At 44.2% G+C, this 21,490-nt stretch overlaps 1 protein-coding gene across 2 annotated transcripts in view; it reads left to right on the top strand.

Annotated features, from left to right (window-relative positions):
* lyst (lysosomal trafficking regulator) overlaps window positions 1-21,353 on the top strand; it is a 36,285-nt gene extending 14,932 nt beyond the window's left edge. Inside the window, exons 8-54 of one of the 2 annotated variants that reach the window (XM_049735070.1) lie at window positions 23-184; window positions 826-991; window positions 2,530-2,738; window positions 2,831-2,897; window positions 3,071-3,180; window positions 3,694-4,063; window positions 4,139-4,295; window positions 4,375-4,548; window positions 4,624-4,784; window positions 5,003-5,193; window positions 5,585-5,830; window positions 6,114-6,287; window positions 6,461-6,610; window positions 6,698-6,835; window positions 6,917-7,115; window positions 7,197-7,325; window positions 7,871-8,495; window positions 8,603-8,783; window positions 8,874-9,043; window positions 9,139-9,369; window positions 9,447-9,613; window positions 9,962-10,114; window positions 10,800-10,991; window positions 11,209-11,432; window positions 11,520-11,729; window positions 12,362-12,538; window positions 12,646-12,722; window positions 12,799-12,987; window positions 13,172-13,317; window positions 13,407-13,503; window positions 13,654-13,715; window positions 13,846-13,901; window positions 14,113-14,265; window positions 14,881-15,125; window positions 16,127-16,193; window positions 16,270-16,426; window positions 16,803-16,943; window positions 17,021-17,238; window positions 17,309-17,539; window positions 17,704-17,893; window positions 17,971-18,107; window positions 18,195-18,293; window positions 18,743-18,879; window positions 18,970-19,067; window positions 19,245-19,401; window positions 19,667-19,738; window positions 19,820-21,353. In XM_049735070.1, coding sequence (XP_049591027.1) covers window positions 23-184; window positions 826-991; window positions 2,530-2,738; window positions 2,831-2,897; window positions 3,071-3,180; window positions 3,694-4,063; window positions 4,139-4,295; window positions 4,375-4,548; window positions 4,624-4,784; window positions 5,003-5,193; window positions 5,585-5,830; window positions 6,114-6,287; window positions 6,461-6,610; window positions 6,698-6,835; window positions 6,917-7,115; window positions 7,197-7,325; window positions 7,871-8,495; window positions 8,603-8,783; window positions 8,874-9,043; window positions 9,139-9,369; window positions 9,447-9,613; window positions 9,962-10,114; window positions 10,800-10,991; window positions 11,209-11,432; window positions 11,520-11,729; window positions 12,362-12,538; window positions 12,646-12,722; window positions 12,799-12,987; window positions 13,172-13,317; window positions 13,407-13,503; window positions 13,654-13,715; window positions 13,846-13,901; window positions 14,113-14,265; window positions 14,881-15,125; window positions 16,127-16,193; window positions 16,270-16,426; window positions 16,803-16,943; window positions 17,021-17,238; window positions 17,309-17,539; window positions 17,704-17,893; window positions 17,971-18,107; window positions 18,195-18,293; window positions 18,743-18,879; window positions 18,970-19,067; window positions 19,245-19,401; window positions 19,667-19,738; window positions 19,820-19,958 — 8,001 coding nt within the window. In that variant the 3' untranslated portion in view covers window positions 19,959-21,353. Of the gene's footprint in view, window positions 1-22; window positions 209-825; window positions 992-2,529; window positions 2,739-2,830; window positions 2,898-3,070; window positions 3,181-3,693; window positions 4,064-4,138; window positions 4,296-4,374; window positions 4,549-4,623; window positions 4,785-5,002; window positions 5,194-5,584; window positions 5,831-6,113; window positions 6,288-6,460; window positions 6,611-6,697; window positions 6,836-6,916; window positions 7,116-7,196; window positions 7,326-7,870; window positions 8,496-8,602; window positions 8,784-8,873; window positions 9,044-9,138; window positions 9,370-9,446; window positions 9,614-9,961; window positions 10,115-10,799; window positions 10,992-11,208; window positions 11,433-11,519; window positions 11,730-12,361; window positions 12,539-12,645; window positions 12,723-12,798; window positions 12,988-13,171; window positions 13,318-13,406; window positions 13,504-13,653; window positions 13,716-13,845; window positions 13,902-14,112; window positions 14,266-14,880; window positions 15,126-16,126; window positions 16,194-16,269; window positions 16,427-16,802; window positions 16,944-17,020; window positions 17,239-17,308; window positions 17,540-17,703; window positions 17,894-17,970; window positions 18,108-18,194; window positions 18,294-18,742; window positions 18,880-18,969; window positions 19,068-19,244; window positions 19,402-19,666; window positions 19,739-19,819 lie in introns of both variants that reach the window. The other variant, XM_049735069.1, reaches the window with a different exon arrangement.
* The last annotated feature ends 137 nt before the right edge of the window (window positions 21,354-21,490 follow it).

Genomic DNA, 21,490 nt, shown 5'->3' with positions numbered 1-21,490 from the left:
TGGTATTATGTCTTCTCTGTAGCCCAAGTCAGTGGGAGATACCTTGTTAGAAGTCAAAGAGCAGCTTTCTTGCTCGGGGGTGGTCAACTCTGACCTCGCCGTGCCACTCTTTGATTCTCTGCTGAGAGTAGCTTTGGCTGACGTGTCATCCACTCCCGATCCCCCTGAGGAGAAGCCAGACAGGGTGAGTCCTGCCTTTGGAGATGCTGTAAGTGACATTATGCATTTCTTTAAAGATAATAAGATAATCGCATGACTTCCATTGATCAAGTTTTGTTTCTCCTCATCAAAAATGCCTGTTCCAACAAGGGATGGCTCATGCTTTTATAAAATAGATTTTACCCAATTCTGAAGCATGTTGTGCTCTCTCAGTGAGTCATGCAGAGCGTCCCTATGATCCAGCTGAATTTGTTCTGTGAAGCTCAAAGGTTATTCCGACGTCACAGTCAAATGTCACATGGATCCACACAGTGTCTTGGCCTATTTTTTTTTTACAGGAACTGAATTGTTCTTTACTGTCCGCCTTCACGGTGAATCAGTTGACACTTAAGACTTGTTTACGTGTGTGCACCCCTTCATGTCCTTTTGATGACGGGCTATGCAAAACAGGAACTAGGTTGCCTGCGTGCTGTACAAGTCAGCTAATAATAATTCATCTTATTTGTACTTCAGTTTTTACACATCCGTTAAACAATTTTAAATGGTTGGTATTTTGTTCACATTTGCTCTTATTGAGATTAAAATACATAATTTGCTGGTTTTTTTTCTCTCTCTTCATCTCGCTTCCTCTTTCCCCTCTTTTTCCTCTCACCGTCTTTCTATCAGAAGTTCCAAGTGCTGGTAGAGGGGGCAGCCCCGACAGGCGATCTATCAGAGGAGGTGGACGGCGTTGCGAGCTGCAGCGTCAAGCCCCCTGGGGAAGAGGAGGAGGAGGAGGGCTACGACGCCGACAGCGAAAGCAACCTTGATGACATGGACAACCAGGAAGAGGGTAGGACCACACTGCAATTCACTCATTCTTGAGAATCTATAACATATCATTATCAGAATCTACAGCTGAGACGGTCAAATATCACTGCTAATGTTTTTTTTTTTGTTTAAATTCAAAACACTCACCTCCCAATCTATAAATCCTCTATATTTACATTCCTCTACTATTTATTTTTTGTCTGTAATAAACGTCAACAGAGGTAGTCTTGATAGATTGAGAAGTTGTGTATATTTCTCAACCTTTAAACCTGTTTATTTTTAACCTTGGGAAACAAAAAATGTGGAGCCTCCTCCTCCTTCCAGTAAACTGTGTACTTTCCTCAATAATGACAAAAAAAATTCTATGCCTTTTAACTATGATGGTTAAGCTATTCAAACTTCCTTTTCAGTATCATCCCCTGCTATATTTGGCAATACTAAATTCTGAATACTTGCATGACACTGCAAAACACTTCATTTGCACTTTTTTCATGCACATATATATTTCTGCTTTGTTCTTGTCGGTTTCAGACAGCATGATTAGACACATTCTCTCTTTCACCTCCTCAGAATACAGTCATTGTTTGGAGTTTTAAAACTGCAGGCTACTTAGGTTATTGCACCGCATGAGCTGGATCTTGTGATTTGTTAAATCTCCATGAAACATCTACTTCCTGGAAAACATTCTGAACCTTAAATCCAAAATACTGGCCTCGTTCAAAACTGATTGGATTAAAAATTCCTTCTTCTTAATTGCTCTCGTTTTAGTTGTCCTCTGTTGACACAATCATGAGAAATGAGTCCAAATGTGAAATACTATATTACAATGAGGAAGTTAACTTAGAAGCTATTTATTTGTCCTATAAAGGTTACATGTTGTCTGACCCTGTGTATTGTAATGTGCAGTATAGTGGTCATTTCCTTCAAACGGGACTACTCCCTTGTTTGTGCTCTGCAGAAGTTTTGGCAGAAAGTTGCAAAGCCCACACCGTCGCTGTCGAATAAGAAGAATGAATCCTCCAAATTTTGTTTGCTTTTTTGTTAGAATAACCTACAAATGATGTTTTTTTTTTTGTTTTTCAGACAAAATGAACAATTTTCCCCAAATTTATGATGACATTCATTGTGCAGTTAGCATTTCATTTAGGCCTGCATTTAAACTGTGTGTAACATTTAATGTTTTCAACCAACAAGCTAAATTTGTATTTTAATCGAAGATCAAGATTGAACCAGATGCCGATTTGTTTGTGCAAGTGTGGAGGACAATTGAGCAGTGTGAACTTCAGGGGATTTACAACACTCATTAAAAAAAAAAAGGCGGTTTGACAAGGCGCGTGAGAGTCTGCTGGGCTGCTCTCATGAAAGCAAAAGCAGACTCTCCTTCTGCATTTTATCAGCCGCCACCAAGACAGCTGCTTGGAGATGTAGCAGGCAATGCCTCTGGATGGTGAAGCTGTTTAAGCCTTGTTCAAGTCCGGCGTCAGTCAGCAGAAGGTTTAAGATGTATCCGTGGCGGTGTTTCTCTGATTTAATGTCGTATCTCATTGGCTGCTCCCTCAGAGTTGAAGGTGGAGTCTGCGCAACGTGAATTTGCGACAGTGGCAGACGGTCCAGGGCGTGGCCTGCTGCTTTTCCCAGAGATCTGTACAATCCAGTTGCAACTACTGGCCACCGGCTCTCCAGACTTGGATGTCGTGAGTCATGTGTTTCACAGCCTGCTCGGTGCAGTTCGCGCCAACCACCGCAATGCCGCTCTACTCTATGACCAGGTCAGACTAACTTCTTCTTCTGCAAGTTTCTTCATTTTTCTTCACTCACTGGACTCTCGAGAATGACTGACGACTTGCTTTGATGCTCACAGGGAGGTGTCAAAACCATCCTGTCTGGTTTTCATAACATCCTTAGCCAAGCGGACCATTCACTTAAAGGTTTGTTGCACGTTATAATTTTATTCATACAAAAATCTATGGATTTCCTGGACAATTTAAGACAGCTTTTCAGACTTTTGTCTATGGAATTATGACGTTTAGAAGTATTGTAAGGCGCTTACCTTGATTGAAATACTCTATGTGTGTAATCTTGCTGATTGGTTTACATTCAGACTGCCAGACTGTTATAGTGGAGGTGCTTGTTGCCATGGTGAGCCAGCGAATCACAGCAGAGGAACTGGCTCTATTGATTCGTCTTTTCCTGGACAAGACCCCACCTACTGTAAGTCGTAAACCCATCCGTCACATGTACAGGTCTGCATGTGGTCGGATAGCTTGTGGGCATGTATTTATTATGGCACCACCATGTGCTTTTTAGTGACACTTTCTCCTGTATTCATGTCTTGGTTCTTGAAATACATCAATGCATTTTGCTCCCCTGTTGCTCAAACAATTAACACCCATGTGTGTAGAACAGATGTGCTGTCACAATTTGCCACCACAGTTTTGTGCTATCAGGCAGGAGATGTCATTTATAGTCTCCCCGAAACACGTTTCCAAAAAGGAAGATTGGAATGGAGTAACATGCTACATGAGCTGCAAAGCTACAGTGGTAACAAAAAAATGTGTGGTTAAAAGCTCTTGAGGTCCAAACATTTCATCTTAGTTAATTTGCATTTACACGTTTGATTATTTTAGCTTACTCTTTGTTATAGCTGAAAATGACATACTGTACTCAAAGTCAAACAAAAGGGCGGCGAGCATTTGTTATTCTTATTATTGTGTGTCTTCCCAGGAGATTTTACTCCAAGGCATCTTACAAATTGTTGAAGCCAATGTGAACATAGAGCCTCTTCATCTGCTGGACTTTCCAATAATCCTCGGGGCCTCAACACCTGGAGGAGTGTCACCTAGCTCCAGACCAAATGGCGCTGCTGGAGGGAAAAGTGTCGCTCTCCTCTGGAAGGGCAAACTATCTCCTGGTCGTTGGGAGGGAGACAGCGAGATCAGACCGAGTCACCTGCGTTCCTCTCCCTGGCACACTGCTCCTTTCCACTTGCCCCTAGTGGGGCAGAACTGTTGGCCTCACATGGCCAGTGGCTTCAGCGCCTCCATGTGGCTTAGGGTGGCCGAGCAAGAGGAAAGAGCAGCAAACATCGACAAGGGTGAGAAACACATGAGTAAAAGTCATTGATACCCAGTCTGTACATTTCAGTATATTTCTTTTTCTCTTTTTCCAGAAAGGAGGAATCCTCCTGCCGCTGAGGCGCACCATGGCTCGCCTCAGGCTACAAAAAGAGGAGCAGAAGAAGGCCTCATTCATATTCTATCCATGGGCTCCAAAGCACTCATGCTTCAAGTGTGGGCGGACTTCTTCACTGGCTCACTCACATTCAGGTGAGTGTTCTAATACGCCGGCGTTCCTATGAGGCACAGGCTTAGTAAAGTTTTATATTTGAGTACACTGCTCCCACAGGGTTTGTATAGACCCAAATGACGAGATAAAAGCGGGGCTGTTGGCGCAGGCAGACTCTGTCGAGGGGCTCCTCCAGCCCGGCCAATGGCAGCACCTCGGCCTCACTTACACCCAGCAGCCCGAGGGCAAGAAGAACATCCATGGCCGTGTGGTTGTCTGGGTCTGTGGCATCATGTAAGTACAAATATGTTTCAGTAAACGTATGAGAAATCCTTGGTAACCAAACCGTAAGCCTCCTCTCTGTTTCAGGAAATGTGAAGTTTTCTTGGACTACACCTTACCCCGAAAAAGCAGTTTATCCTCTGACAGCAACAAGACCTTCTGTATGTTGGGCCACTGTATCCCATCATCTGAGGAGCTTACAAAACAGCATTTAAACTGGAGCATGGGAACTGTTCTCCTCTTCAATGGTAGGACTTTTATTTTATTCATTTGTCTCACCCCACTAACTTTGAGACACAATTTGAGTCTCTGCAACTCATTGTTTGTATACAGTGACACACTCAAAAATAAGATAGCTAACTATGTCACATTTCTCTGAAAGGGCTTCTACTTCTTCCTTATGTTGAGTCACAGTCGGATTTTTGCGTCTCTGAAATTCAGAAATTTTATTTCTCCCCTTTTCCAGGGGCCAGAGTAGGGCCTGAGGAGGCCTTCTTCCTGTACACCAGTGGGCCTGACCTCACCTCAATCATGCCCTGCAACTATGGCAGACCTACAGGGTCGTTCTCCAAGTTTGTCACTCAGGAAGCACTCAAGTGTGACAGTGTACGAGAACTTCTGATGAAAAGCAAGGATGTGGACACAACAGCCTTAGTGGTAAGTCTTGAACCACAACTGTGAAGAATAACACACAAAGCAAGCGGTCTCTTTGTGTGGATTGCGCCTTAACAATTATTCGTCATTACCGACACACTGCAGGGAGTCACTTTTCCTCAATGGAAAAAGATATTGTAAAACCTCAGCTAATTCATTGAGAACAAAAACAGTCCCCTTGTAGTAATTGCTAATGAAGTTGAGGTTAATACCTTTGGTGATTGGAAAAGGAAAAGACCTGAAGCCGGAGTGGAATAACTGGCAAGCTTTCTTCTTTCCAACAAGCCAACATGAGTCCTAGAAATGACGAGGGTTAGCTGGGCTCAGTCCACTCACGATTCTGTCTCAATAGGTCAAATAAAGTCCCAGTTGTTATGAATCTGTTTTATCACAGGAGAGCCTGGCAGTTGTGTATGCTCCCAGCAGTCCGAGGGTCTATACTATCTATGAACCCGTAATTAGACTGAAGGGACAAGCCAAGACGCTGGTTACCCAGCGGCCCTTCAGCTCCAGAGAAGTCCAAAGTGTTTCCTTGGAGCCAAGCGCTCTCAAAACTCTGCTGCCAACTGAAACCCAAGGCCTGCAAAGTGTCCTGCATAAGATCGGAGGGACGGGAAATATTGTCTTCCTCTTTGCACAGGTCAGAGAAGCCACACGTGAAATTACAAAAAAAAAATATATATGTTACAGCACTAGTCAATACTTTGAACACACATGCATCTTTAATTTTGCAGGCTATACAATGCAACTGTTAATTTAAAGATAAATACACTCGAGAAGCCATGTTTGAACACCAAACTTTTATACTGTGAAATGTGTTAGTCAGACTGGCTACTTATCCTAACATTTATTTGTGAGCCAACATGCGTGCATCTTTTCTCCTGAAGACGAATTCTAACCACAGATTGAACTTTGTTCCTTAGACGGTGGAGTTGAGTGACTGTGAGATGACCCAGGCTTTGGCCTTGCAGATACTCTTGTCTCTGACCAAATTCAACCAGCATCGCATCCATGAAATGGACTATTACCATGGCTACTCTATGATACACCAAGTTCTCATCAAGTCCAAATGTATCGTTGGATATCATATGCTGAAAGTAAGCATTTGATTTCCAGATTATACACTGATTATGCGCATTAAGGGCTCTTTATTTAACTGTCAAGATGTTTTTTCCCTCCCAGTCTGCATTTAAAGGTTGAAACATTTGTTCTCATTTGAGTCAGAAACACTGTGCTGTTTAATTTGACGGCCACTTAATGTTTTCTCTAGACTTTGTTGGATGGCTGTTGTAGCAGACCTGTCTTAATCCTGGCGGATGACGGGCAGTTCCGATTGGACACGGAGTCCATTGCTGTGGTGCAGGACATCAGACTGCTCTCGGACATCTTGTTGGACTGGAAAATCTGGGCAAAAGCAGAGGTGAACGCAAATATAAATGTCTCAATTGCAGTTTGCAGCAGGTACAACACCACAAGTTAGTAAATAGTATCTGTTTTTTTTTTTCAGTGTGGTGTGTGGGAGACACTTCTGGCTGCTTTGGAAATCCTGATCAGGGTGCATCATCCTTACCAGGTCTTAAACATCCGTCAGTTCCTGAAAGCTGAAGTGGTGGACCGTTTCTTGCTAACTTGCCAAGTGTTACAGGTGTTTCAAGCAAAAAATAGTCATTATAGCGCCATTAATTGTATCTGAGCAATCGTAACTTATGCTGCTATTTGTCTTCAGGAGCATCGGGACGAGCACCTGACTGCCATCCCGCAGGAAGTTTGTTTGTCTTTTGTCAAAATAATCCAGGAAGTGCTAGGATCACCACCTGATCTGGACTTGCTAAAACTTATCTATAATTTCCTGCTGGCAGTTCACCCACCTACTAACACCTACGTTTGCCACACTCCATCCAGCTTCTACTTCTCACTGCACATAGGTGAAGAGTCAGCACGGGAATGTACTAACTACAAACATACGTGACTTGTATTCATTGAGCTCTTTTAATATCATTTGTCAGATGGGAAGCTGCATCATGACAAGTTGCAGTCTATTATGTACCTGCGACACTCCAACAGTGGAGGGAAGTCCGCCAGCAGTTCAGTGGTGTCTCTTTCCCCAATTGTCTTTACCGATACTCCCCATGAAGGTAAGCCTGTTTCAGTTGCTCCTTTAAAATGCTCCAGGGGGTCATTTGTCTTGGCAAATTTGTGTGGAGACTATACACACAATTAGAGCTCACAAGCATGGAGACATAGCGTGTTAAAAAAGTTACTCATTGTGTCTTAAAAGGAAATGCCACGTTCCCATTAACCTATTGAGAAGTTTATTCAAAGGAATGATTCAGCTTTGGAGGACACAGCTGAGAATTTTGTCCTGCTACCAGATGACAGTGAAGGCCATCTGAGGCAAAAAAGTGCACATGGCCTCAATTTCCTCTTTGGAAACATTAATAATGCTATCTTCTAAAAACGTTACTTACTACATTGGCAGTTTTTTTTTCTCTCTTATCTGGTCATGTGATATTTGTGGCTTCTAAACCTCTTTGCTCAATAGAGCCAGTGATGTCAGAATATTTCTCCATATAGTGTTCATGGGCCAGTACTATTAATTGAGCAACTCCACACTATTGTCATTTATTGCTGCAAAGTAGAAGCGAGTTACACAGTACTCAATATGTCGTTTATTTTTTAGGCCATCTCCTTGGTCCATCGCCTGAGCACGGGGGTGATGATCAATCCTTACGCCCACCCAGCCTTGCACCGTCGCCTTATTCATCCCCTTTATTGACACCCCGCCTCACTCACAGCGGCGTGAATGAGACTCGCGACATCGAGCGGGCGTCGCTGACCGCCCAGCATGCTCTGGGCAGTACCGAAACGCTCAAGAAGGGAGGTAGTGACGAGCAGCTCCTCAGCAGTTGTGAATCCGCCAAGACGATTTGTGACTCAAGGGACATTGGTAATGAAGGATCTCGACGCACCCCATCTATCAGCGTGGAGGAGGAGCGGGACGAGGCTACGGAGGTGGACAGCTTGGCAGAAGGGAGTGTAGGCGTGGTGGAGTCCGAGGACAGGTTTGACTGGGCCAGTGATGAGGCGCCTCGACGCCCTGACAGCTTAAAAGGTATCCAATCCTTCCAGAGGAGTCACAGCAACCTGGCCAGTCTGGGATTGGCTTTTCCGGCTCCGAATGGCTCATTGGCAGTCAGTCGCTGGCCCAGTGCAGCCGATCGAAGCTCTGTACCTGAAGACTGGGAAAGTTACACCTACTCTCCCGGATGTGAGAGGGCACACAGCAAAACTGATTCCAATGACCGGTATGTGGAAAGCTTTTTTCCTTTGACTTGGAGCAGCAGTAGCTCATCCGTAAACGCTCGCGCTTGAGAATCCAAACTAGGGCACTGAATCACAATCTGTGTTGCAGGTCCAGTACGGAGGACTGCTTGGTTCTCATCTGCTGTGGCCTCTATGACCTTCTGAAGGGTGTCCTACTACTGTTGCCGGACCTCATGCTTGAGGAGGTTATGGACAAACTGATCCAGCCTGAGGCCCTAACTGTCCTGGTCAACCACTCATCACCCCTCATCCAGCAAGGGGTTATGAAGGTCAGCCCTGTTTTCCGACCTATGATTTCTTTGTGTTTGATTTGATTATTAAAGACTCCTTCCTCATGGTATGCCACTTCTTTTTCCTAGCTGCTGGATGCATACTTTGGCAGAGCCAACAAGGAGCAGAAGGAGAAATTCCTGAAAAATCACGGTTTCTCCCTGTTGGCCAACCAGCTGTACATCCACCAGGGCAGCCAGGGGCTCATCGAGTGCTTCCTTGAGATGCTCTTTGGACGGCCTGTGGGCCTGGAGGAAGAGTATGTTTATCTGCAAGTCTTTAATGTACTAATGGCCTACATGAAAAAAACATCTGCTGTTTAAACTAATCCATTTTTACTCCATAACTGTCTAGTCTGGATCTGGAGGAAATGGAAACAATCTCACCTTTCACAAAGCGTTGCATCATCCCAGTCTTGGGTCTTATTGAGAACTCCCTGTGCGAGAACTCTTTAGTGCACAACATCCTCTGCATGCTGCTGCAGCTCCTCAACGCCTGCCCCAAGCTGGCAGACATCCTGCTCGATCACGGGCTGCTCTACGTGCTCTTCAACACCCTCTCCACCCTCAATGGCATGGAGACCTGGTAGGCCAGCTAGAATGATGAATAATATCTTATCGAAATAGCTAGATCCTATCGTAGAATTGATATTTTTCTTGCAGCATTCCCCTGAATGATTACAAGCTCCTGGTTTGCGACATCCAGCAGCTGTTAGTTGCTGTAACCATCCACTCCTGCAGCTCTTCAGGGTCCCAGTACTTCCGCATCATTGAAGACCTCATTACCTTGCTCGGTTTCATGCAGACCAGCAAGATGCGGCGAACACAGGGTAAGGATTGGATTCTTGAAATGCAAAGCACATGCGAAATTTATCAGCGTTCAGCGTACTATTCACATATTGCATCGAGCCGTCGCACTCTGCTGCACAACAACACAGAGCTCATTACCTACAACTACCGAGCAAACGGAAGGTCATTCGTCCATTTGTAATAGTTTTTATTTCCACTTAATGATTCCATTCTTTTTTTTTTATGTTGTCTAATTTATTAAACAATCTGTGGATCCTGGAGCTTTTTAAAAGCATTGAACTGTTTATGTTGAGCTGAAATTCCATAATTGTTGCTCATCTGTGCATAGCAGTGCTGACTTGTTTTTTTTTACCCCTGCTCACTTCTAGAGATGGCAGTTGCTTTGCAGTTTCGTGTCCTTCAGTCGGCTATCGAGTTTATCAAAACGACAGCCAATCAGGCACCTCAAAAGCTGAGCAGCCCCCATAATGCGCCGAGCTCGCCTCATCACACCATTTACCAGAAACGAAAGAGTATTGCAGGTGAGTCCGGAAGACTGGAGCCACATTAGCAAAGTGACCCCTCTTGTTTTTGTTTGGATTTGTTGTTAATCATTATCTAGGTCAAACTCCCAACAGCGTCTTTTTTCAACTGTTTTTTTTGGTTGAACAATCCTCTCCTCATTCCAATTTGAAGGTTCCATTGCCTTGAAAGACTCCATTATCCCTCGCATCCCCAGGCAGCACTACTGCTCCTACGGCCAGATCCCCTTGCCCTCTCCCTTCAGCTTCCTGTCCCAGGACTCCCCCCTCCCCTCCCCTACTGGGGCTCCATCCTACATGCTCCACTGTGATGCAGGTAGCTGGGACTCCGGTCCACAGCAGAGAACATTGTCCCAGACTTAGGACATGTTTCCAAATGTTGCAGTGAGCTCAATCTCTTCTCTCTGCAACTCACTTGGGGTTTTAATCTGCCCGGTACCTTCATTTGCTACTGGTGCTTTGTTAGTGTGTGCATGTTTTTGATGAATGAATGCTTGACTAAATCAGTGTCAAGCATTCCTGCCCAGATGGTATTTTGATCACTGAAACTTCCCGCTTTCCTGTGTGCACAGTGATTTTTAACATGCGTTTTTTTTTTTTTTCTCTGCACCTAAATAAAGCCACGTGTCCATTCATTTTACAAGTCTTTGCACTTTCTCACTTGCGCTCTCACATTTTCATGCAGGCCGGCGTCGCTTCTCTTTAGCCCAGACCGACTCTTTACTGATGCGGATGCGCTCCGTGGCCAGCGATGAACTCAACCAGATGATGCAGAGGAGGATGAGCCAGGAGAACCCCATCCGTGCTAGCGAGACGGAGTTTGTGCAGCGGCTGCAGAGGCTTGTGGTCCTTGCTGTCAACAGACTCATTTATCACGGTGAAACTATATTTTGTATTATACATGCACTTCTGTGGTGTTTATTGGTATGCTTAAATGATGGTGTTATATTTTCAAGGACCGTTAAGTGCTTGGATTTTGGATGCAAGTGCTAGCAATTATTTTATGGGTTACAAATATCTATTTGTCTGTATGGTTAAACTTTTTCCATCTGATTTTTATCTTTGTCTAATCCACTTCCTTGTTTTCATTTTAGATGTCAGTCAGGATTTGTTTGACCTGCTCAACATTCCAGATTCCCCAGACCAACAAGTTTTCACACCAGAACTGGGAGACAATTCTCACGAAGAGAGCAGCTCTGCCTCTGCCTCTGCCTCTGCCCCTCACTCACCTATTCCTTTCACATTGCCACCTGCCAGCAAAAAGAGTTTGCAGAAAGACATTCTTAAACTCATGATGGACGGAATCAAAATAAGCCTGGTAAGCTGTAAAACACGTTTTTTGTGATTGTGATTTTTTACAATGGCCGTAATGGATTGAAAGTTGTTGTCGGATTTGCATTCTCAGGGCAGTACTGGTCGAGGAGGAGCGCCGCATCAGCAATGGCGAAGAATCCTATGGTCATGTCGGGACACGTTCCGGGTCCAAATTGGTCGCCTGTTGGTGCACACATTGAGTCCTGCTCGTTCCTTGTCTGACAGGAAAGAAGCACTGGAATTTGTTCTTGATCCAAGACATTTGGATATCCTAAAAGAGAGCCTTAGCCCCGGTCTAGAGGTACGTGAAAGTGTCTTCTTGGTCATCGTTTAGTTCAATATCAACCAGTCACAGAAATTCATGTTTAGATTTTAGTCATTTGAACTGATGGCAGGGGGGAAAAGCTGAAATGGAACATGCTGTGATGTAGGAAAGGGCCAGGCTTTTCAGCACATTATAATCAATGGCTGGTTAGATAATTGTAGTACTATATCACAAGCTTTTGTTAAATTTCCTCAATGCCTAAAAAAGCCACAAGGTGACACTACAGCTTCGTGAACACATGTCTTGTTAGCACTCGATTATGCATTTTGTTTTTAGGTATTGCTAGGAGTCTTCTAAAGGAGAGTACTTTATTTTAGGTTTGGTGATTTTTATACTTTAGAATATTACCTCGAGAGTTAATATTTTTTTTTCTTTGTCATGACTACAGTTTCAGTCTTAAACACTGATTCACTTTTCTTGATTGATTATGGCTAAAAAGGCAATTATTGGATGTCAGGCACTGTCACAGACCGTATTGAGGTGGATTATTCGCAGGTTTCACTGTATCTCCACCCTTCTGATAGATTTGCTTGCTCTTTATCAAGAGTCAACTGCATGCCTCTTTTCATAACACGTGACCCATATGCAAATTAACCTCTCTCTCATAGCATGGACCCAAGTTGTCACTGTACCTTTATGAAATGCTGCACGACCATAAGGACAACCTGACCAAAGATGAGCAGAATGCTGTGGGCGTATTCATGACCTCGCTCAAGCTTTGTGGTCACCGCTGCATCCCACCCAACGTTCCACACAAGCAGGATCTCCTCAAGGCCATTAAAGAGGCAAGCCTTTCAGCAGCAGCAGCAGGCATGCATGCTTGCCTTGTCTTAATTGGCTAATGCCAAGAATGCAAGTTGAGAGTTGTTTACTCATAATGTACTTCATACAGGAAAAATTAAAGTATGAAGCAGAGGAGAATACAAGCAAGGGAGCATGGGAAAAGAAAATGACCAACACCCAAAAGAAGTGAGTGCAAATCACAATATTGAAACAATCAAATCTTTTAGTAATGTAAGTGTGAGTATTTTTCTTTCCTTTGCAGTCTCATCCAGAGGCTCGACGGAAAGTCCAAAGACATTTCCAAGATCGCGGCTGATATCACGCAGAATGTGTCTTTACGGCAAGGTATGGAGAGAAAGAAAGTCATCCAGCACATCAGAGGCCTCTACAAAACAGACCTGAGCGCCAGCCGCCACTGGCAAGAGTTGGTGCAGCAGCTTACGCATGACCGGTGGGCACACAACTACATCTTTGAGCTGGGAGATATGTGCTATTCATTTGTTCATACCAAGTTAGCTGGGATAGGCTCGTACTTTGTGATTTCAAGTACATCTTTTGTCAGACCAGTCCTGGATTTTTTGGGACGTATCTCATATACGTATGCGTGTCAATGATTTGTTTTTGGTCTCTTCCAGTGCGGTTTGGTATGACCAGACATCCTACCCTACGTCCTGGCAATTGGACCCAACTGAAGGGCCAAACCGTGAGCGGCGGCGACTGCAAAGATGCTACCTCACCATCCCAAACAAATACTTGCTCAAAGACAGACGTAAGCCTGAAGGTGAAAATGCATTTAAGTGGTGCTGAAGTTTTTTTTTCTTCTTCTCCCGTTTGTCTGGGATCTCATCCTGATCCACTTGCCTCATGTAGACGCAGTGAAGCCGGCACTGTCATTCCTGTTTGAGGATAAGACGCACTCGTCGTTCTCATCCACCGTGAAAGACAAAGCCACTAGCGAACCCATCAGGTACACTATGTTTTTCTTCCTCTGATCTCAAAAACAGAATGATCTGAGGAGGACAATAAAAAGTGTAATCAAGCTGTTTTGCTCAGAGACATTCCATCGCTGCTTTATTCGGAACTGTGTTGATAAGAAATAGCTTTTTATTACTCTCAGGTTTACCAGGCGCTGCATGAGCGTGGCCCCCTCCAGAGAGACAGCAGGAGAGCTGCTTCTAGGTAAGACAAAGTGTTCCGAGATAACTGCGCTCAAGAATGCGTGCGGTCTCTGCTCACACACGAGGGAAGTTAGTCATTGTTTGCCATTCTCCCGTTGCATCGTTCTTACCGGCCTTGTGATTTCTTGCAGGGAAGTCTGGAATGTACTTTGTCGAGGACAATGCCGCAGACGCTCACGACGGCCAGGTAAGGCCCCGAGGGCTGTGTATGCGGCCCAGGTGGAGTCAGCAATGTTTGTGTTGGGAGTTAAAAAATAAGAGAATGACAGTCCGTGTTCAACTCGAATGTAATGCAGAAGTAGAAGAGATGAATTCAGAGATAGAAATATTGGGGAGGGGGGCGGGGAAATACTTTCAAAGGATATTTTGGAAGTAACTTTATCAACATTGTTGAACAGAGCCTTCACGGTGAGACAGAAGCACCGTCTATCTCTTGGACATATGAGGAGATCAAAGAAGTGCACAAGCGATGGTGGCAGCTGAGAGACAACGCTGTGGAGATATTCCTCACCAACGGACGAACACTGCTCTTAGCTTTTGACAACAACAAGGTAAAAGGTTGTCAATTTGTTACAGTCCAACACAGCGTGTACTATCCTGGCAAGTACGATGAGAACTATTCACTTTCCATCAGTTTGTATATAAGTACAAAAACTTTACAATGGCAAAAACCACCACCAAATCAGTTGGGCAAGTACAAGGCTGAGCCTGACCAAGTTCTAACTTCATTATTTGACTATTTACATACACTGCAAAGTGCTTTCTCCATTGGTGGATACTTTAATAGGGAAAGTGATTAAACCACTCAGGGGTAAAATTGGCCTTGCAGCCATATCAAGATTGTGGTCCTAAAGGAACTAAATATTTTATTAGTGGGCAGCATAGTGGACTGGTGCTTAGCACGTCTGCTTGAGAGTTTTGAGACGCTGGATTTACTTGTGTGAGTTCTCTCAAGCTGCCATGGCTTTGTCAGAGCTCACAAAGATGCAAGTGAGTTGAAGTGAAGAATACATTTTCCATAAATCACATTGTTGTTTGTATGATGTCTGTTTGTAAGCCTGTTTCTCGCCCAAAGTCAGCAAAGTCCACACCCAATAGAGTAGCAGTATGCCAAACATTAATCATGCATGATGTCACTTTTCTCCTTGGATTTTTCCTCTCCAAAGTTCCGTGACGACGTGTACCACAACATCCTGACGTCCGATTTGCCCAACTTGCTGGAGCACGGCAATATCACGGCACTCACACAGCTGTGGGGCTCGGGGCAGATCTCCAACTTTGAGTACCTCACACATCTCAACAAGCACGCCGGCCGCTCCTTCAACGACCTCATGCAGTACCCGGTGTTCCCTTTCATCCTGCGAGACTACACCAGTGAGACGCTGGATCTACAGGACCCCAACATCTACAGGTCAGTGTAATCTTTTGCTTGCTTTGCTTAAGTTTTTTTTTTTCCTCTGATTAACAGTATGTAGCATCCTTGCTATTTCTACACGAACATACTATGTAGCTCCAATAAAATGTCCGCTCTTCATGTAAAAAATGTACAAAACAGCACTTTGCAATTTAATTGTCAAAAATTAAAAACAACCCCATTATTGTTGGGAGAATTCAAAATATTGTTGTAGTGAGCTATTGCTAATTATTGTTAACACGTTTAAACTAAGACTTTTTGTCACCCCATAGACTTGATTTTTTTCAGGCTTGTCCGATTTTATGTTACTAAACACGGCAGTTTAATATTCCAAAGAAACATGTCATTTTTATTTCCAGTAGATATTAAATTTTGTGTGTGTATGTGTGCATGAAAAACTTAACTTACAAAAAGATGAAACTAAAATAGTTGTTTGAACACAAGACATCTAAAATGTGTTATAAAAGAAGATATGATGAACTCAAAGTTCTGAGATTAAACTTTGTGAATAAATGAATACATATTTGCAAAATGGTAGCCTTTGTTTTTGTTTGGTTTACAATTCCCTATGTGTAGTCACAGAAGATTTAGAAACCTCTCCTGAGCTTCTGCTGCTTTGATTGTTGTTTAGAATTCAGTGCAGCAGTGCTCCTGCAAAGGAAATTGCTTCTCTTGGTGGTGTTGACCAACATTTTTCAGCACCTTCAGAATAGGTGAAAAATAAGACATAAAAGCAAGAACTTAAAATGAATAATAAATGTGCAAATGAAACTTGCAAATCAAAGCTGACGTGTAATTTTAAGACTTAAATTATTCACAACCGTTTTCAATACAGCCATCCAATGCTCTAAATTTAGTAGATGTAGAATTGATGACATGACTTAGTCTTTTATCACTTTCTGGTCTGTCATTTCTAACTGCTACATGCCCATTAAACAAATAAATTAAACACATTTCTGCGAGTAAGACTGACCTACTACTGTGTCTCTGCCATTCAGGAATTTGAGCAAGCCAATCGCCGTCCAGTCAAAAGAGAAAGAAGATCGCTATGTGGACAATTTCAGAGTAAGACCTACCCTTATGCTCATGTTTTTTGCGCATGTGGCTTAAAATAAAAACACTGTGTGTTTGCCTTGTGTAGTATTTGGAAGAGGAGTACAGGAAAGGCATCCGGGAGGATGACCCCATGCCTCCCGTTCAGCCTTACCACTACGGCTCTCATTACTCCAACAGCGGCACCGTGCTGCACTTCTTGGTCCGAATGCCTCCTTTTACCAAGATGTTCCTAGCCTACCAAGGTGAGTCACTGCTTTTAGCCTCATCACCAAGGATTTGCATCTTGTAGCATGTGTAGTTTAAACTAGCTCCGTAAGTGTTGGTGGTTCTTTAATGGCAGCTTGTCTCTGGAATCTCACCAGTGGTGCTTTTAGCGATGGCAACTGTGCTACTACAGCCACGAAAGGTTATTTTGTCTTTTATACGCGTCCTTCGTCTCATCTTTTCCTTTCTCGTGTAATTACCTTTTTTATTCATCCGATCTCTCTTGTGATGATCAGAGACGTCTTTATTTGACTGCAAATGTATTCAGCAAGCGCTGGTGTCTAAGGTCATGAAAGGGCGCCGGTCCAATCACTGAATCGAGTTTGTAATTACATTGTCTTTGGTCCTAATCAGATCAGAGCTTTGATATCCCGGACCGGACGTTTCACTCCATGAACACCACGTGGCGGCTCTCGTCCTACGAGTCCATGACGGATGTGAAGGAGCTTATCCCGGAGTTCTTCTATCTCCCAGAGTTCCTGGTCAACAGAGAGGGTCAGTATGTTTACGCTCACTTTTAGTAAAAGCTGACATTCTTCTCTCCTAAACATCTTTGCCGGTTTCTTCAACAGGTTTTGATTTTGGGGTTCGTCAGAACAGCGAGAGGGTAAACCATGTGAATTTGCCTCCCTGGGCCCGGAACGACCCACGTCTCTTCATCCTGATTCACCGTCAGGCGCTGGAGTCGGATCAGGTTTCTCAGACGCTGTGTCAGTGGATCGATCTGGTGTTTGGACTCAAGCAGAAAGGAAAAGCTGCTGTCCAGGCTATCAACGTTTTCCACCCAGCTGTAAGAATGCCTCATCACATTGAATCCGAAATTGAAGGACTGGTGCTTAGATTTCTGTTAACTTCCATAGACCTATTTTGGTATGGATGTTTCGGCGGTAGAAGACCCGGTACAAAGAAGAGCGCTGGAAACCATGATCAAGACGTACGGACAGACTCCTAGGCAGCTTTTCAACGCCTCCCACATCAGCAGGGCCGGACCCAAGCTCATGATGGACGGCGAGCTGCCCGCCGCCATGGGTCTCCTGGTTCAGCTCGCCTTTAGAGAAACCAGAGAGCAGGCCAAGGAGATTGTCTGTCCGGTAAGAAGGATTTATTTGATGAAGTGGATTTTGCATGCGCTCCTGGTGTCCACTGTGCCGCCTTTCTTTCAGACAAAGTCAGTTGTGTTGGGCTACAGCATAAGCATTACAGGAAACGGATGAATGCAAGTTTTCTCCAGCACTGCACTCTTTCTGTCCCGCAGAGCCCACTGCCATGGATCAAAGGTCTGAAGTGGGGCGAGTACGTGGGGTCTCCCAGCGCTCCCGATCCGGTTGTGTGCTTCAGCCAGCCTCATGGCGAGAGGTTTGGATCACTGCTGGCCCTGCCTACGCGGGCTATCTGCGGCTTGTCACGCAAGTTCTGCCTCCTGATGATTTACAGCAAGGAGCAGGGTAGGTAGAGGCACGCCTGGCACGCAGGAGGATTTCTCCATACAACTGGCCGATTCAACGCCTTGTGTACTGTGCAGGTGTTCGCAGCATGCACAGCACGGACATCCAGTGGTCGGCCATTTTGAGTTGGGGCTACGCAGATAACATACTGAGGCTGAAAAGCAAACAGAGCGAACCACCCATCAACTTCATTCAGTGCTCTCCACTGCATCAGGTGACCATTAGCTAGCAATTGTACCTTGGCCACTGTCCAATCAGGTGCCACATTTCCTCCATCTCACGACCCGCGCGTCTCCTCCAGGTGACCAGCTGTGCTTGGGTGCCCGATGGCTGCCAGCTATTTACGGGAAGCAAATGTGGAGTCATCACCGCCTACAGCAACCGCTTCACTTGCGCCACGGTGGGTATCCATGGCGACGTCCCCCTCTAAGCCCTCCGCCTCCACATTACAATATCGCAGGCGCCCCTCCTCCTCATCTTTCTCTTCTTTTCAGAGCCGTGCAGAGCTCATACGCTCAGCCTCATTAGGCACATCACAGTTGCCCTTAAAACATATTTCCAAAGTCCACGAGTGGGATTAAAGGGTTCAAACGGGGATTCTTGTTTCCCCTTCTCTCTGATTTGTCCTTTTAAGACCCTTCAAACCATCGGTGGGCCAAGTGTGGCCCAGGGGACACATACGACCTGCTCCGTTCTTTAATCCAGCCCACAGAGCATTAACATTCTTTAATATCGGTTGCATTCATTTCCCCCCCCCCCCCAAAAAAAATAATTAAAAAACATTTTGTAAAAAAAAGTATTACCAATGTGAGCGTTGCTTTTCTCTAACGTATGTCTGTTGCTTTGCAGTCGGAGATGGAGGTGGAGTCTCAGGTTCACCTGTACGGACACACGGGGCTGGTTACCGGCCTTTTTGTGTGCAAACCTTACAGCATCCTCATCAGCGTCAGTACAGATGGTACCTGCATCCTCTGGGATCTCAACAGGTCAGCATGGTGCCCATCAAGGCCCCTACACGCCTCCTTGCTTGTATGTGTGTGATGAATAAGATCATGTTTTGATGGGTTCTGTTCCAGGCTCTGTTATGTGCAAAGCCTTACTGGCCACAAAAGCCCAGTAACGGCAGTTTCTGCCAGTGAGACCACAGGTGACATTGCAACAGTTTGTGACTCAGGTGAGATGTCCACTCAGTCTGAGACCAGCAGCGACTGTCATTTTCTGAGAGACCGTTCTATGTGTTAAATTGAATTCGCGATTGCCCATGTATTTTAAGGTTACATATGCTCCTTTGTATCTTCGTTTTTTAATTTAATTTTTTATTTTGTCATGGTTGCCGATTTGATGTGTTCAGTGGGCGGTGGTAGTGATCTGCGTCTGTGGACTGTTAACGGAGATCTCATCGGTCACGTGCACTGCAGAGAGATCATTTGCTCCGTAGCGTTCTCCAATCAGCCGGAGGGCGTATCGGTCAACGTCATTGCTGGCGGGCTGGAAAATGGCGTTGTCAGGTGAGTTGTTTTTTTTTTTTAGATTATTTCTATGTTATTTCTATTTCTTCAGAGAGCATACAACAAAAGAGTTAAACATATAGTATATTATAAGTCAGTTTATTTGTACATCAAATAAAATGTTCTCATTGAAATTATGTTCATAATATTAATACATATATTATTGTAATATTTACTGTACATGTAAAAACCTACTAAAAGAGAATACAAAGCAATAAACTGGTTTACAAAGTATCTTCTTCGTTGTTTCCTCATGTCCCTTTAGACTTTGGAGCACGTGGGACTTGAAACCAGTGAGAGAGATCACCTTTCCCAAGTCATGCAAGCCCATCATCAGGTATCGTGTTACCGCCATACGCTTCTTGGAAATCTTCCTGTCCATTTGCTGTGACAAGCATCTTATGTCTGTGTGCCTCAGCCTGACATACTCGTGCGACGGCCACCACCTGTACACGGCTAACAGCGAGGGCACCGTCATGGCCTGGTGTCGGCGGGACCAGCAGCGCATGAAGCTGCCCATGTTCTACTCTTTCTTAAGCAGCTATGCCGCAGGCTGAGTGTGTGTGTGTGTGTGTGTGTGTGTGTGTGTGTGTGTGTGTGTGTGTGTGCGTGTGTGTGTGTGTGTGTGTGTGTGTGTGCGCGCGCGCGCGTACATGTGAGAAGGTGAGAAGTGGTTTCCTGCCTTCCAGGTGTATACTCACTTCCACCTCAGCAAGAGAAGCTGCTGCTCTTTCTCACTCCTCCTCCTCCCATGGAGAGAAATAAATGACTGTATCAATACCCTGCTTGACTTTTAAGCCGAACCATATATATAGATATATTGAATTAATGATTCAGTCATGGCTGCAATAGACACTTTATTACTTTCCATCATCTGTTGCCTGCCGCTCATTTTTCCCTGTTAAAGCTGCTAGCTTGGCTAAAAAGCCAAACATTCTCGTCCGGGCTTTCGACTTGTCTCAAATAAACGAACGAGATAGGACGGGCCAACGTGTTAGTACTGCATGCCACAATGACGCTTGACTGTGTGACGCGCTCTTAGAAGTCCACCTTTTATCCATTGTGTGATGTTGAGATTGCTTTTATTTATTGGAAATTGTCTGCAGGCCAGCGCACTACACGCAACCTCTCACACCGCTTCTGTCTCTCCTGTATCTGAGCCTTTTTCGAACCCTCACGCAACAATGTTTCATTTCCCTCAGATCCTGTACGCTTTCTAACAGGCAACCAAATGACTCGCTCCTTTCATGCCGCTTTCTTATTTTACATTCCCTCACCTAGTTGCTGCACTTTTTTACTTTGTCCATTAGCATGGTCTGTTTTAGTATGTCAATGTCAACCCAATCACCTTTCATCCGCAGAGAGCAATATCAAATTACATGCAATAGTTCCTCATTTTTATTATTTTGCTTTTGGAACCTGCTGCAGCAATGGCTTACATTTCACTCTTGTTTACAAGAAAGGGAATATTTGTTTATGAATGAGACTTTTCTCCTTGTGATGCGCTCCTCTTATGTTTTTTTCCCCTCATTGTGCCTCATATTACGTACGTGCAGCCTCTCCACTGCACAGGACCACCCTTTGTTTACTTTTTCCTTGAATGTCTTTTCCACGACCAAACATTTTACAAGAATCACCTTTTTTTTTTTCTTTTGCAATTTCCAAGAGTGTGACAGAACGAAGTAAGGATGATGTGAAGGACTTTTTGTGTCTGTGTTGAAACAGACAAGAAAGTATTTTTCTCTCGATAAACTTGAGCTATGCATAAATGAACTTTCTTGGATGGTGTCGGATCCAATCGACCTCACTAGCGTGATTGTGCATTTTGGACTGAGTTTGAAAGGTCATATTTTGTTTGTATATGGGTATGCGTGAACAAACAGTGATAAGCATATTCTAAATATATATATATATATATATATATATGTATAAATATTTGAAGAACTATTACAGCACTGTGTGTCACTTCTTTGGTGCATCTGTGTGCATAAATAACTAAATTACTCAAGAGCCCAACATTTCAATTGCAATGTAAGTTGCAGGCAAAACAGGATCAACATTTTTTTTGAGCTGTCCAGAATAGTAGACG

This window comes from Syngnathus scovelli, chromosome 12 (assembly GCF_024217435.2).
Source record: "Syngnathus scovelli strain Florida chromosome 12, RoL_Ssco_1.2, whole genome shotgun sequence".
Classification (NCBI taxonomy): domain Eukaryota; kingdom Metazoa; phylum Chordata; class Actinopteri; order Syngnathiformes; family Syngnathidae; genus Syngnathus; species Syngnathus scovelli.
Note: the sequence above shows the minus strand (reverse complement) of the source record. Positions and strands in the feature narration are given on the sequence as shown.